General features: G+C 42.6%; 1 protein-coding gene across 1 annotated transcript; it reads right to left on the bottom strand.

Annotated features, from left to right (window-relative positions):
- Positions 1-323: 323 nt before the first annotated feature.
- Positions 324-11,149, bottom strand: taldo1 (transaldolase 1). Its single transcript, XM_079290464.1, has 8 exons — positions 10,973-11,149; positions 6,054-6,177; positions 5,687-5,794; positions 5,446-5,577; positions 3,990-4,165; positions 2,705-2,902; positions 974-1,119; positions 324-834 (listed from the first exon to the last, which is right to left on the bottom strand). The coding sequence occupies exons 1-8, from the start codon at positions 11,070-11,072 to the stop codon at positions 802-804; spliced, it is 1,017 nt and encodes a 338-aa protein (XP_079146590.1). The 5' UTR covers positions 11,073-11,149; the 3' UTR covers positions 324-801.

Genomic DNA, 11,149 nt, shown 5'->3' with positions numbered 1-11,149 from the left:
CATAGAAGTTAAAGTAATCCTTAATTACCTTAAGACACCGACACACAAAAAGCTTCAAAGTCCCACTAAACTGAGGTGTTGTGGACAAACGGGTGTTTCAGTAACTGCGTTCTCTTGAGCTCTGCAGGTGGAGCTACGCTTAATGTGAGCAGACAGAATGACGTTCAACTGGCTCGGCAAGAGACGGTAAAATAAAAGAAACTCATGACGTCTCAGGAAGTTGTTAAACTGCCAAAAATAATCCCGGTTCATCTAAACCTTGCGGGGCTTTCTTTGTGTCAGACACCTGATGCAACTCACCGACAAAACAAGCCAAACACAAATTTAATGACTGAGATTTTTATTCATCGAAAAAGCAAAAGATTATCTTCTGAGGAATGACAGGACAATGTTGGTCTTTCATCAAACTCCGGCTCTCAATCCACAGAAAAATTGTAGTTCTTCTCCTGCCAAAAAAAAAGAAGCTCTCTCATGGTCTAGTAGTCGCGTGATGTGACACGCCTCATTTCTTCCGCAAAAGTTTGTCCCTGTCTGGTCAAATTTCTAGTAAAAACACGACTATTTTACAGCACACCCACACAAGCATCAAGCACCATTTATGTTTGGTCAGAAAAACAAACAGTTAATCTCAGTCTAAGAGGACCTCCGGGCAAGACGGGGGTCCCTGGAGTTTGGTCCGATGAGGAGAGGGGAGGCCTTGCAGCGCTTTGGGCCTTCTCTCAGGTGGTTGGAGACAAAGACGGCGGCCCGCCAACTCCTTTTACCGCCTGTCGATGCAGCCGGAGACGCCAGATCTGTGCATTACTTGCAGTTTGTCACGTTGAGCATTTTCTCCTGTGATTCCGAAGTAAAAAAACAAAAAGAGTCAGCAAACACCAACATAATCATCTTTACACTGACTGCAAGGAAAACAGCACGGTCTTAGTACGAGTGTTCAAATCGAAACACACATTTAACAATACAACAAATGTACTTTGATCATGGTCTCCAGCTTGATGGCGTCAGCAGCGAACTTGCGGATTCCGTCGGACAGCTTCTCCACGGCCATGCGGTCCTCGTTGTGCTGCCAGCGGTAGTCCTTCTCATCCAGGTGGATCTTCTCCAGATCACAGGCCTCGGCTGCAGACACAAACCACCGAGGTCAAGCTGGAAACACGTGCAGCCTAGCTTTCACATAGTCGGAAAGTCGCCATCGCTGGATGTGTCGACACAAAACTAAAATGATGACTTCAACAAGACACACCGACTAAATATCTCGGCAAAAAGATTTATGAAATCATAGATACATGGAAATTAAATGATTTCCTTGATCGTTAACTTTCTATTTTGAGAGTAATTAAAAATAAAGCTAAAAAGAAAATACTCATTTGCAACCAGATATCGCGACACAAAAGTTTAAATTGTGTGAAACAGCGCCCCCGTCAGGCAGACAGTGGTACTGCAGCACGGGACGCTGCGACGGGCTTCCAAAACCAAACCCCACAAAATGAAACCAACCTCAGATGAAGCTCTGCGAGACGGGCAATGAGTGCGACTGGTGTACACGCATGATAGTGTGGCGACCCTCCCAATGCTCCGCGGTGCATTTAATGGCACTGATGAGTACGTGAATGGAAAAATAGGCGGGAACGCCTCACCCAAAAGCATTCAGATTTCGCTGTCACATAAACTCCTTTTCGTACGTCTTCCTCTCAGTCGTTGCCATGATTCAGCAGCAACGAGCAACAAGAAGCATCGGCAAAAGAACAACACAAGCATCATAAATAAATCAGACAGAGCCGTAAAACTAAAACATGATGATACGAGTCTGATCCACAATTCCAGGTTGATTTGGGATTTATAAATTGAACACTGGCAGACGGATGTGAAGTTTTATGAACCAGACAAGTACGTCTCCTCATTCGTAGGTACCGTGTGTGGATTCTCTGCTTCTACTTTTACAAATGAGGCTGCAGGACCGTTTAAAGATTAAGGCACTTCTTATGACAAACGAGTGTAAAAGTTAAACTGGTCTTTGTGCCGCAAATAGGATTTTAAAAAGTGAGCATGTATTCATGATCCATTAATCTGATTTACATCATTACATCAGATTACTTCAGAGGGGCAATAACAACAAAGGGTGACACCGGTTATCAAAGTGTGTAACACAAGCCGGTATTCAGAACCTATGAAAGCGGTTCCATGACGTCATGAATTCATTGTAGGAACGTCTCGGTCGGATCTCCAAAGGTCGTATGAGAGCAGCGGCTGAGCGCTGCAAAGAAAGGTACGGTCAGGGCCGGGCGGCACGGCCTCAAATATATTTCACGGTGTCATTTTGAAGCACGGACGGTACCGGTGCATTAATAATAAACCGGTACCGTCCGTGCGTCAAAGCTGCTTTGAGCTCGTGTTAGGAAGTTCAACAGCTCATAATTCTCTAATATCTATTTTATATTGCTGTAAAAATCTCTCCTTCAAACAACTGCATGTGTTCAAGTGTCACAAAAAAAAAAAGAAAAAAAAAAGAAAAAAAGAAAGAAAAAAAACTACATTTTACAACATTTGATTCGATCTGCAGCCGACCGGTCGGTGCGTCTCAAGGCTCCACCGGTCAGCACGGTATGATAGAAACTCATACCGAAGGACTAAATCCACACCCTTCTATAACTTCCACCCCAGGTGCGGTCGTTTTATACTTCATCCTGATCACAGCCAACGGTACCTTTCTCCGCTTTGAGCATCTCGGGGACGGCGCTGTGGTCCTGGCTGAGCTCCGCCAGCAGCCCGGGGGAGATGGTGAGCAGGTCGCAGCCCGCCAGCGCCTTCACCTGCCCCGTGTTCCTGAAGGAGGCGCCCATCACCACGGTGCTGTAGCCGAACTTCTTGTAGTAGTTGTAAATCTTGGTCACGCTCAGCACACCTGGGAGAGGAACATTCAAACAAACAGGATCATTTCTGAAGGAGAAGACATTTTAAAGATGAGGCTCCTCCTCCTTGTTCTTTGTTGAATGAGTTTGGTGGAAAAATCTGAAGATGGATAGTTTAACTTTTACAAAATAATACCTTAAGAAGCATCTTCATTATATTTTGCAATCGATTGCTGCTCGTTCAGGCATACAGAATTATGTCAAAGACCCTTTTACAGCCAGCGGCAAGACAACGTCATGATGTTAGCTTGAGGACAGACAGCAGGCGAGCACGAGTGGCCTCACAGTAGAGGGTTGACTTACATCTTGGTTTGTTGTCGGGTGCCAGAAGCGATATCGTATTCACTCGAGATGATAAAACTGTGATTCGAAGCCGCAGCGAGCAGCAACGTTGGCAAAGCATTTTCAGAGATGGAGATCAAATGTTAATAAAGCTAACAGGTTAGCTTAGCTTTCTGCTAACAACCGCAGCAGGCTCAATTATTCGGGAGATGGAGAGATGGCCCCCTGTTGGGCTGATTTTCTGTGACCAGTGTAGCATGGTGGAGGTAGCCAGCTAACTAGCTAGCTAACTAGCAGTCATGCAAAACTGGTTCATGGAAATGATCCCTTAAGTTGTAACTTATCCAACGATGGCAAAGTGCTTCGCTACTCTGTGACAACCGTGTGTGGGTGAAGTATTCTTATGTACATTTTTTTTTTGCTTTTTTAATTCATGTACATATTTAGAAAAACTAAAAGTTTTCTTTCACAACGCAAGAATTATAGTCTGGAGAAATGGGGATTGCTTTAGCCCCGTTTGAATCACTAGGGATGATTGATTGATGATGATGATGATGATTGGCTGTTGATTTTCCTGCTAAGCTAGTTTAGCGTAGCGTGCCTCCCGGAACATGCGAGCCTCACCACAGTACAATGTTGTTCTGACGCAGTGGGCGTGTCAGACAGCATCTGACACATCTCGGTCGTGTGACCAGAAATAGACCTAGCCTCCTCCCTTTGCTCCAGATTGATGCATTTAACGTTAGAATGTACACGGTTCTCTGTCCCCAGACTTCTTTGCAGGAACCACTTGCTCACCTGGGTCTTCGTGTGGCTCATAGCTTGCGCGGCCGGTGCTCTCCTTGTACCAGTCGAGGATGCGGCCAACGAAGGGTGATATAAGAGTCACTTTTGCTTCTGCGCAGGCCACAGCCTGCGCGAAAGAGAACAGCAAGGTCATGTTGCAGTGAACGCCGTGGTCTTTCTCCAGCACCCTGTAGAGAAAAACAAAATCACGCTCATTTAAAAGAGAAGAATCTGAGACGAGACAGTTCTCAGGTGCCGTGTAGACGGCTGTTTATTTTAAAAGACTGCATGCAACGAGCAGAACGCGACACGCGTTGCTGAAATTTCGTAGGATATCAAAAACCGTTTTATAAACAGATGCACAGTGCCATTGATTGATTGGCAGACAGGTGAAGCGTGTTTCAATCAGGAGCGTTCCGGGTGTTTGGTCGGGTCTTACTACGCGCTTCCTCTGATATCCTCATGTTCTCTTCTCCTCACGAGGAGAATTCTCTCTCCTTCCATGTGCCTGAATACTTCGTTTATGGCCCCGACAGCAGACGGCAGCTGTAGAGTGACTTTTTAGAGCTGCAACGATTAGTTGGCAACTGTTAAATGCAGCGGTTACTATTTAGACTATCAATTAGAAATCGGTTTGAGTGATTTGTTTTACTCTGACGATAAAACTGAATATCTTTGAGTTGTGGAGTTAGTTGCAGCTTTAGTAGATTTTAGTGGACACTTTATGCACCCGTGTCATAAATGTCTGAGTCATGAAGCCGTTTCCCTGCAACAATGTGCTTTGAATATTTCGAGTGCCATGAAGAGGACTTCTCTTCCAGAACCGACGGAGAAACTCCGTCGTGTTTAAAAGGAAACATTATATACACACTGCACAAAGTTAAAGGTTGAGCGGAGGCGATGAGCCAACGGACTGAATTCAAACATTAAATAAAATGCTACCGTTAAATGTGTCACACAGCTACCGGACATGAGCTTCATGGAGCACAAAATGGATTAAGGCTGCGACAGCTTTTATTTTCACAGTTGATTCAGCGACTGAAAATGTTTGATTCATAAAATGTCATAGAATTGTGACCCTATATTCAAGAGTCTTGCTAGAAATAGTGCCGTTCCTGGTAGGATTTTATAAATCACACTCTTCTCGATAATCCTCGGTTCTGTTAATCGATAAATCTAAAGAACGTCTTCCGATGTGATTCACTGCCCGCTGGTAGAGGGAGGAGAGCTGCTCCGTCTCAACCAGCAGAGACGTTTACAAGGATGGAGAGATAAACTGAGCTTAACTAAACACTTAGGACGGCTTGTTTTAGCTGGTTTGTATGAGTATCGATACATTATTGGCTTTTCACTCGTGAAGGTTTTATTGAGCTTAGAGGAGCAACAAACATAGTCAAAGTTAAAATGACTTAACGCTCTCCCATCGTTGAGTGTGAGTGAGTGAGCATAGCTCACGTTACATGCTCACCTGCCGGCCTGGATCCCCTCCCAGGTAGACGACAGCTTGATGAGCACTCGCTCCTTACCGATGCCAGCTTCCTCGTAGAGAGCGATGAGCCTCAGGGCCCTGGCTACCATCTCATCTTTGTCAAAAGAAAGTCTGTTGACCAAGAGACACAAACGAGACGTTGTGTATTCCAGCTGGAGACACAATTGCTTTGGTTCGCCGTAGGAAAAAGAGAACAAAAACATGACAGAGCATCTCTCACCTGGCGTCCACCTCGGTAGAGACTCGGCCCGGGACCTTCTTGAGGATCTCTAGCCCGAAGCTCACAAACAGCTTGTCCATGGTGTTTTCTACCTGCTCCTCCTCAGTTCTGCACAGAGAACATCATGAGCTGGTTAACTTAATGTCAGCTACACGCAAAAAGGGATTTAATGGACATTGTGTAGTTGTTATTATACTCAAACAATAAAAGATGCAAAGTCAAACACCAAATCAACCAAATAGGAAGCTGTTAACACCGCGCACAGAGGAACTGTGCAACATCTCCAAAACACTTTCAGGTGTAATTTCAACAGTTATACAACCAATTGTGTCATTTTAGGGTTCTTTGGTTGAGCTCAACATCTTACCCGCCTTTGGCGACGCCGTATTTAATGGCCTGGTCCACCAGGTGCTGGTAGGCCGGCATCTTGGCAGCAGCCAGGATGAGAGACGGGTTGGTGGTGGAATCCTGAGGCTTGTACTCCTCGATGGCTGCAGGACGGGAAGACCGAGCGAAGTAGTTAAAAGTCACACAAAAACACCCACAGCCTGGTTTCTAACAAATGTCTCACACAGGGGAACATGGTATCGTGGAAGACGTACTAATACTTTATGACCTTGATTACGTTTTCATTCCTGGATGTTTTATGATCCAGTAAATGACAAAATGTTTAACTGAATCCTGTCGCATCTTCAGGTGGAGGCAGGGTCAAATGTAATGATCGGTCAACATGTACTCATTAACATTTAGACCATCATGATACAGAAACATTTTAACAACTTTATTATTTTGAATATGTCTCCCTATCATATTTATTAAAAGTCCAAAAAAAAGAATTCTGCAAATACTGTTTGTGCATTCTTTACAAAATTAAAATCTTAATCTACAAAAACGAGCATTAAATGCAGCTCTGCAACACATTTAATAAGCAAAAACATAAAGAGGAAAGGTAAAGGACAAGGGCGGCATTCAAAAGGATTTATTACAACTAAACTGTTCCCTAGAATGCTTTCATTATAATCTTTCATGATTTCATACGTAAAACCATCCTAAACCTCCCCATCGGTGTCTTTACCGACAGACTAAATTTAACCAGTTGAAGAGACAATAAACCGCTGCGGGCAGATAGACAATGGCGCCATCTAGTGTGTAGCGATGTGTCTTTACAGTCCTCGAAACTATTCACACAGAGACGGAAGATACAGTTTAACACAACCTCCAGTCCGACGAAGGCTTAAGCGGGGCAATGATGAATGATTCAACAGTCTTTTGTTCATTTCTATTTATTCAGCACGCCAGTGTTGCTGCAGAATCCAGTCAGTGCTGCCAGCTCGTCAGCAGAAGCACAAAGCTCGGCTGTTGTCTCTCAACACCCCCCAAAAACTCAACAAAGCTAAATGGGATCCTTCTGCAGGTCAGTGGGTTTGGACTAAATACTTAAGTGCTGCAGATTACAGCAGTATTCCCAAAACATGGGGTCTGGTCAGTCTACCACCTGGGGAATGAAGAAAAAAAAATTTAAAAATAAAAAAAAACCTGGTGTTGTAAGCTTTACATAATTTAATAACCATCCTAAATATAGTGTTGCATGGTATAAAAAACACCTTATTAGCTCCTGTACTAAAGTGTTTTGACTTATAATAAAAGTGATATCTGGTTGCAAATATGAAGTTAACTAGAACAAAAAAATACAAACTCAAGTACAGGAGACAGAGTACTGCATACCGTGTACATATTTTAATTTAGACATGTCTATATTTTAAATTAATAAAAATAATCATTTTATGTTACATCAATTATTCTATTCGTTTTCCCGTTATTTTTGTATTATTATTATTATTAGTGCTGGGCAACGATTCCAATTTCTTGCGATTAATCTCATTGTTATGGCAAAGTTCAATAATGAAATCAAAAGTAGTGTATTGTGCACTTTTATTTTAAAGGTACTGCTATATGAACAAAAGGGCAACATTTGGTTTGTAAACACTTTAAACAAATAAAGTTCTTTTTAACAGCAGTATTCCCGTTACACAGCAGCAGTTACATCTCGTCACTATCTGTGCTCAGTGTGTGACTGTCTGTGAAACATTCCACTGCTGTGCAACAGGAATAAAATGTTTCAGCACGTTTCAGCAAAAATGTGTGTCTTCATGACAGTCGGAGCATGTGAATGCAGCTCTACTGTTAATCACTATAATGCTGCAACTCCGAGGTGATGATGTTACCCAGCGATCAAAGAATAAAGACACTTTACCCACAATTTAGGTGTATTTTCCCTTTATCGCACGAGATGCAGGTAGCATGTTTTATACTTAATGTGAATATAATTCATACTTTGTTGGCATCTTATTCTGAAAACCGGATGTTCGTCTGAAGAAACCGGATGTTGTCTCACGTTAATCTTTCTGCTAACAGAGTCCTTCGCTCGTTCCAGATATTTTTGGACGATGTCAATGGCAGTGGAGGGTGTGAAAGAAAAGATTGTTGTACAATAGTGTGTTCATACATATTACTATGCAACTCAGACTGGAGAGACTCCTGATAGTATAACAGGTTAAATCTTTGCAGAGAGCAGTGCTAAAAGTTATTTGTCGAGTTTCCCCTTAAAGAAACGCTCAGCCTCTGAGTTATTATTTTATTACCTTCATATAGACAACTCATAACCCGAACAGAAAGTCATATAGTTCTACTGTAATGCAGCCTTTTAAAACCAGGAAACGACACCTTAAGGATGCATAATAAATAGTGGTGTCACGGTTCGGATCACCAGAGTATTTTTTTTTTTACAGCGTAATCATCATAGTGTGTAAAGTTCTACTGTTGCGGTTCCTTTTCAAGTAGCAAGTCCCCGAATATCAATGCAGAGTGTCAGCGAACAGATATAAAGCAGTAGTGTGTTCACGTGAACGGAGCAGCTTAGAAGCATTTACCGGTGAAGTCATGTCGAGCGGAGGAACGTCAGAAGCCGGCGTCATTTAAGTCGCAGGTTTTGGGACCAGTGCTGCGGACACGTCTCACGGACACACACCTGGTTCAGGTGCTGACAGAAGTATCAGAGCGGAAGCTGGACAGGCCCAATAATATTCCAGTCACCACAGAAAGGTCTACCCTCTCCCCAGACAATGGAGATATTCTCATCTTTTTGAAAATAATGTCACAGTAATGTAACATTATTGTGTATTTGAATGGCATAACCTGACAGGAAGTAAACAGAGACCCAAGTTGTTGCTGAGCAGTTCGGTTCAGTGTAAACAGTGGAAGCTCACTGGCTGTTTCTTTCTTTCAATATTGATGAAAGGACGAGGATATCAACATACCTCATGTTGCACTTAAACTTAACAGAATTCTTGAATGTATTATTTTTATTTACTTATTCATTTCATCGTTTCAAATTAGACATCTTCAATATTTTTGTTTGCATGCAAGACTATAGCCCAAAGTTATTTGCTTTAAGTGTTCTTGAAGTTCTTTAATTAATAAATTGAAAGCAAAGTTATGATTTGTCTCCTCCCCTTTTCTTTGTTGATCCGAACCGTGACTCCTGAACCGTGATCCGAACAGTGAGGTTTGTGATCCGTGACACCCCGAATAATAAACCATCAATAACTGTGCAGGATTACTAAAGTGGTTAGCAAGAAGACTTGCACAAACTTTTACATGTTCCCCCTCGGTCCTTCTCCATTTACATTTCAAGCTGCTCCAGGCGGCGCACCCCCCCCCCCCCACCCATGTGAAGAAAGCGCCGTTTCACCATGCTTGACCAAGTTCCTGCATTTCTTATGTGAAACACAAGTGTTGCAGCTTGACTTCAACGTGTCTAAACCTGCATCCAGTGAAACGTTCATGCAACAGAGTCTAAAATAAAAAAATGGAGCTGGTAAATCTCGAGTAACCACTCTTCTTATCACCACCATCAGCTTCATAAACTCGTCTTTTTCTAAAGACGTGCTGACAAGAAACATTCAAAGCGTGAGAGATGATCCGATTACATTGTTTGATCTGCAGACACGGTATTTGCTGGCAAATTGTAATCATTGCGCGAGTTGTGATGCATTAGATTAAACAAGCTGCAAACAATAATTATTCCCACGGTCGATTCATTTATCAACTGCTTTTTAGTCGATAAAGATGTTAGAAAAATGACCTGAAAAAAGAATCTGAGTCTTAAAATAGTTCTGTGCATTAGACTCTGTTATTGCTCATATTTGTATTTGAGCTGCAATACTGAATTAGTAGCTCGTCCGTTTACTGCAACACACTTTGAGTTGCACAGAATTTGTATGAAGGGTACTAGAATGTGTATAGTACTTGTACAGACAAGTATTGTCCATCAAAAGTAAAGCTCTGAGAGATGAACAGCAAACACTCACTTTGGAGAAGCTAGACTGGCGTTTTGTTTGAGGGTTAAATTAAAGCGACAACAAATCAAAATAGGTATTTTTCTGTTGAGCAACTAATACTCTGCTTTTAATAACAGCATTATTAGACTCCTATTCTCTGTATGAATGCCTTAAAAAAATAAAAATAAAAGTCTAAATTCCAGTAAACTCATTGTTTAATTGAACAAAAGACTTGTTTGTGCAACCCCCCCTGCCCGCTGTGTGACATGAGGAACATTAGAGTCACACCTGGCTGTCACTAACCAGTTCTGTCATGTCATTGTGAGTCTGCAGGCTGCAGGCTGAGGAACTATATCTGGTGGTTTTGCATCACATTTGTGTTACTGCACACACAGTTCCTCATTCTGACCCATTGAGAAACGCAACCTTTGACCTCTCTGTGGCGCATGAACGAGAGAAACGAGGAAGGACAGAAATCACCCTGTTGTGTGTGTTCACGCAGGTTGCACAGCAGGCTATAACTTTAAGTTTCACCTCCACGCACATGCGCAGTGCATGCAAGTTGTAGCTCGTCGCAAGATGTCATTTTTAATAAGGCTAATGTAAACAAAAGTTTAATAGAATAAGCACAGACGTACTGTTGTTAGTTAGCATAGTTTAGTGATGTGGCTAACGTAAGTAGCTACTGATACTAAATGAATAAGTAATCGGATTATCAGATTGTCAACTTTACGCAGTGAACGTAACAAAAGTAAAACTATCGTACAAACCTCCTCGGAGTTGTTTAGCTTCACGGGTAGTTAGCTAACATTAGCATGTCGGTTTAAAATGAATGAGATTGATGCTGACGTTTGACACGGAGGTCATTCACACGAAGCGCTCAGTTAGTTAGCATGCTAACCGAGCTAGCGTTAGCATGCTATTGGAAGCAGAGTGCGTGTTTTACCGTTAAAGTCTCCGGTGTCTGCCACCACCACGGTGTGCTTCTTCAGCTGGTTCAGCGCGGACTCCATCTTCCTCCGTTTGTCTGGTGACAGAGTGGACATGATGAGCACAGCCAGACAGGGGACCCTTTTTATACACAGACAGCACGCGAGAGCACGCGGAATGTCAGAGAGACACG

This window comes from Melanostigma gelatinosum, assembly GCF_949748355.1.
Source record: "Melanostigma gelatinosum genome assembly, chromosome: 2".
NCBI lineage: Eukaryota > Metazoa > Chordata > Actinopteri > Perciformes > Zoarcidae > Melanostigma > Melanostigma gelatinosum.
This window is presented reverse-complemented; position numbering and strand designations above follow the sequence as displayed.

Excerpts from the sequence above, each read along its gene's own strand:
- taldo1 (XM_079290464.1), bottom strand. The coding sequence starts at position 11,072 with ATGTCCACTCTGTCACCAGACAAACGGAGGAAGATGGAGTCCGCGCTG. Across the intron at positions 2,903-3,989 it reads TGAGCCACACGAAGACCCAG|GTGTGCTGAGCGTGACCAAG; the intron begins GTGAGCAAGTGG and ends TTCCTCTCCCAG. Across the intron at positions 1,120-2,704 it reads GATGCTCAAAGCGGAGAAAG|CCGAGGCCTGTGATCTGGAG; the intron begins GTACCGTTGGCT and ends TTGTGTCTGCAG.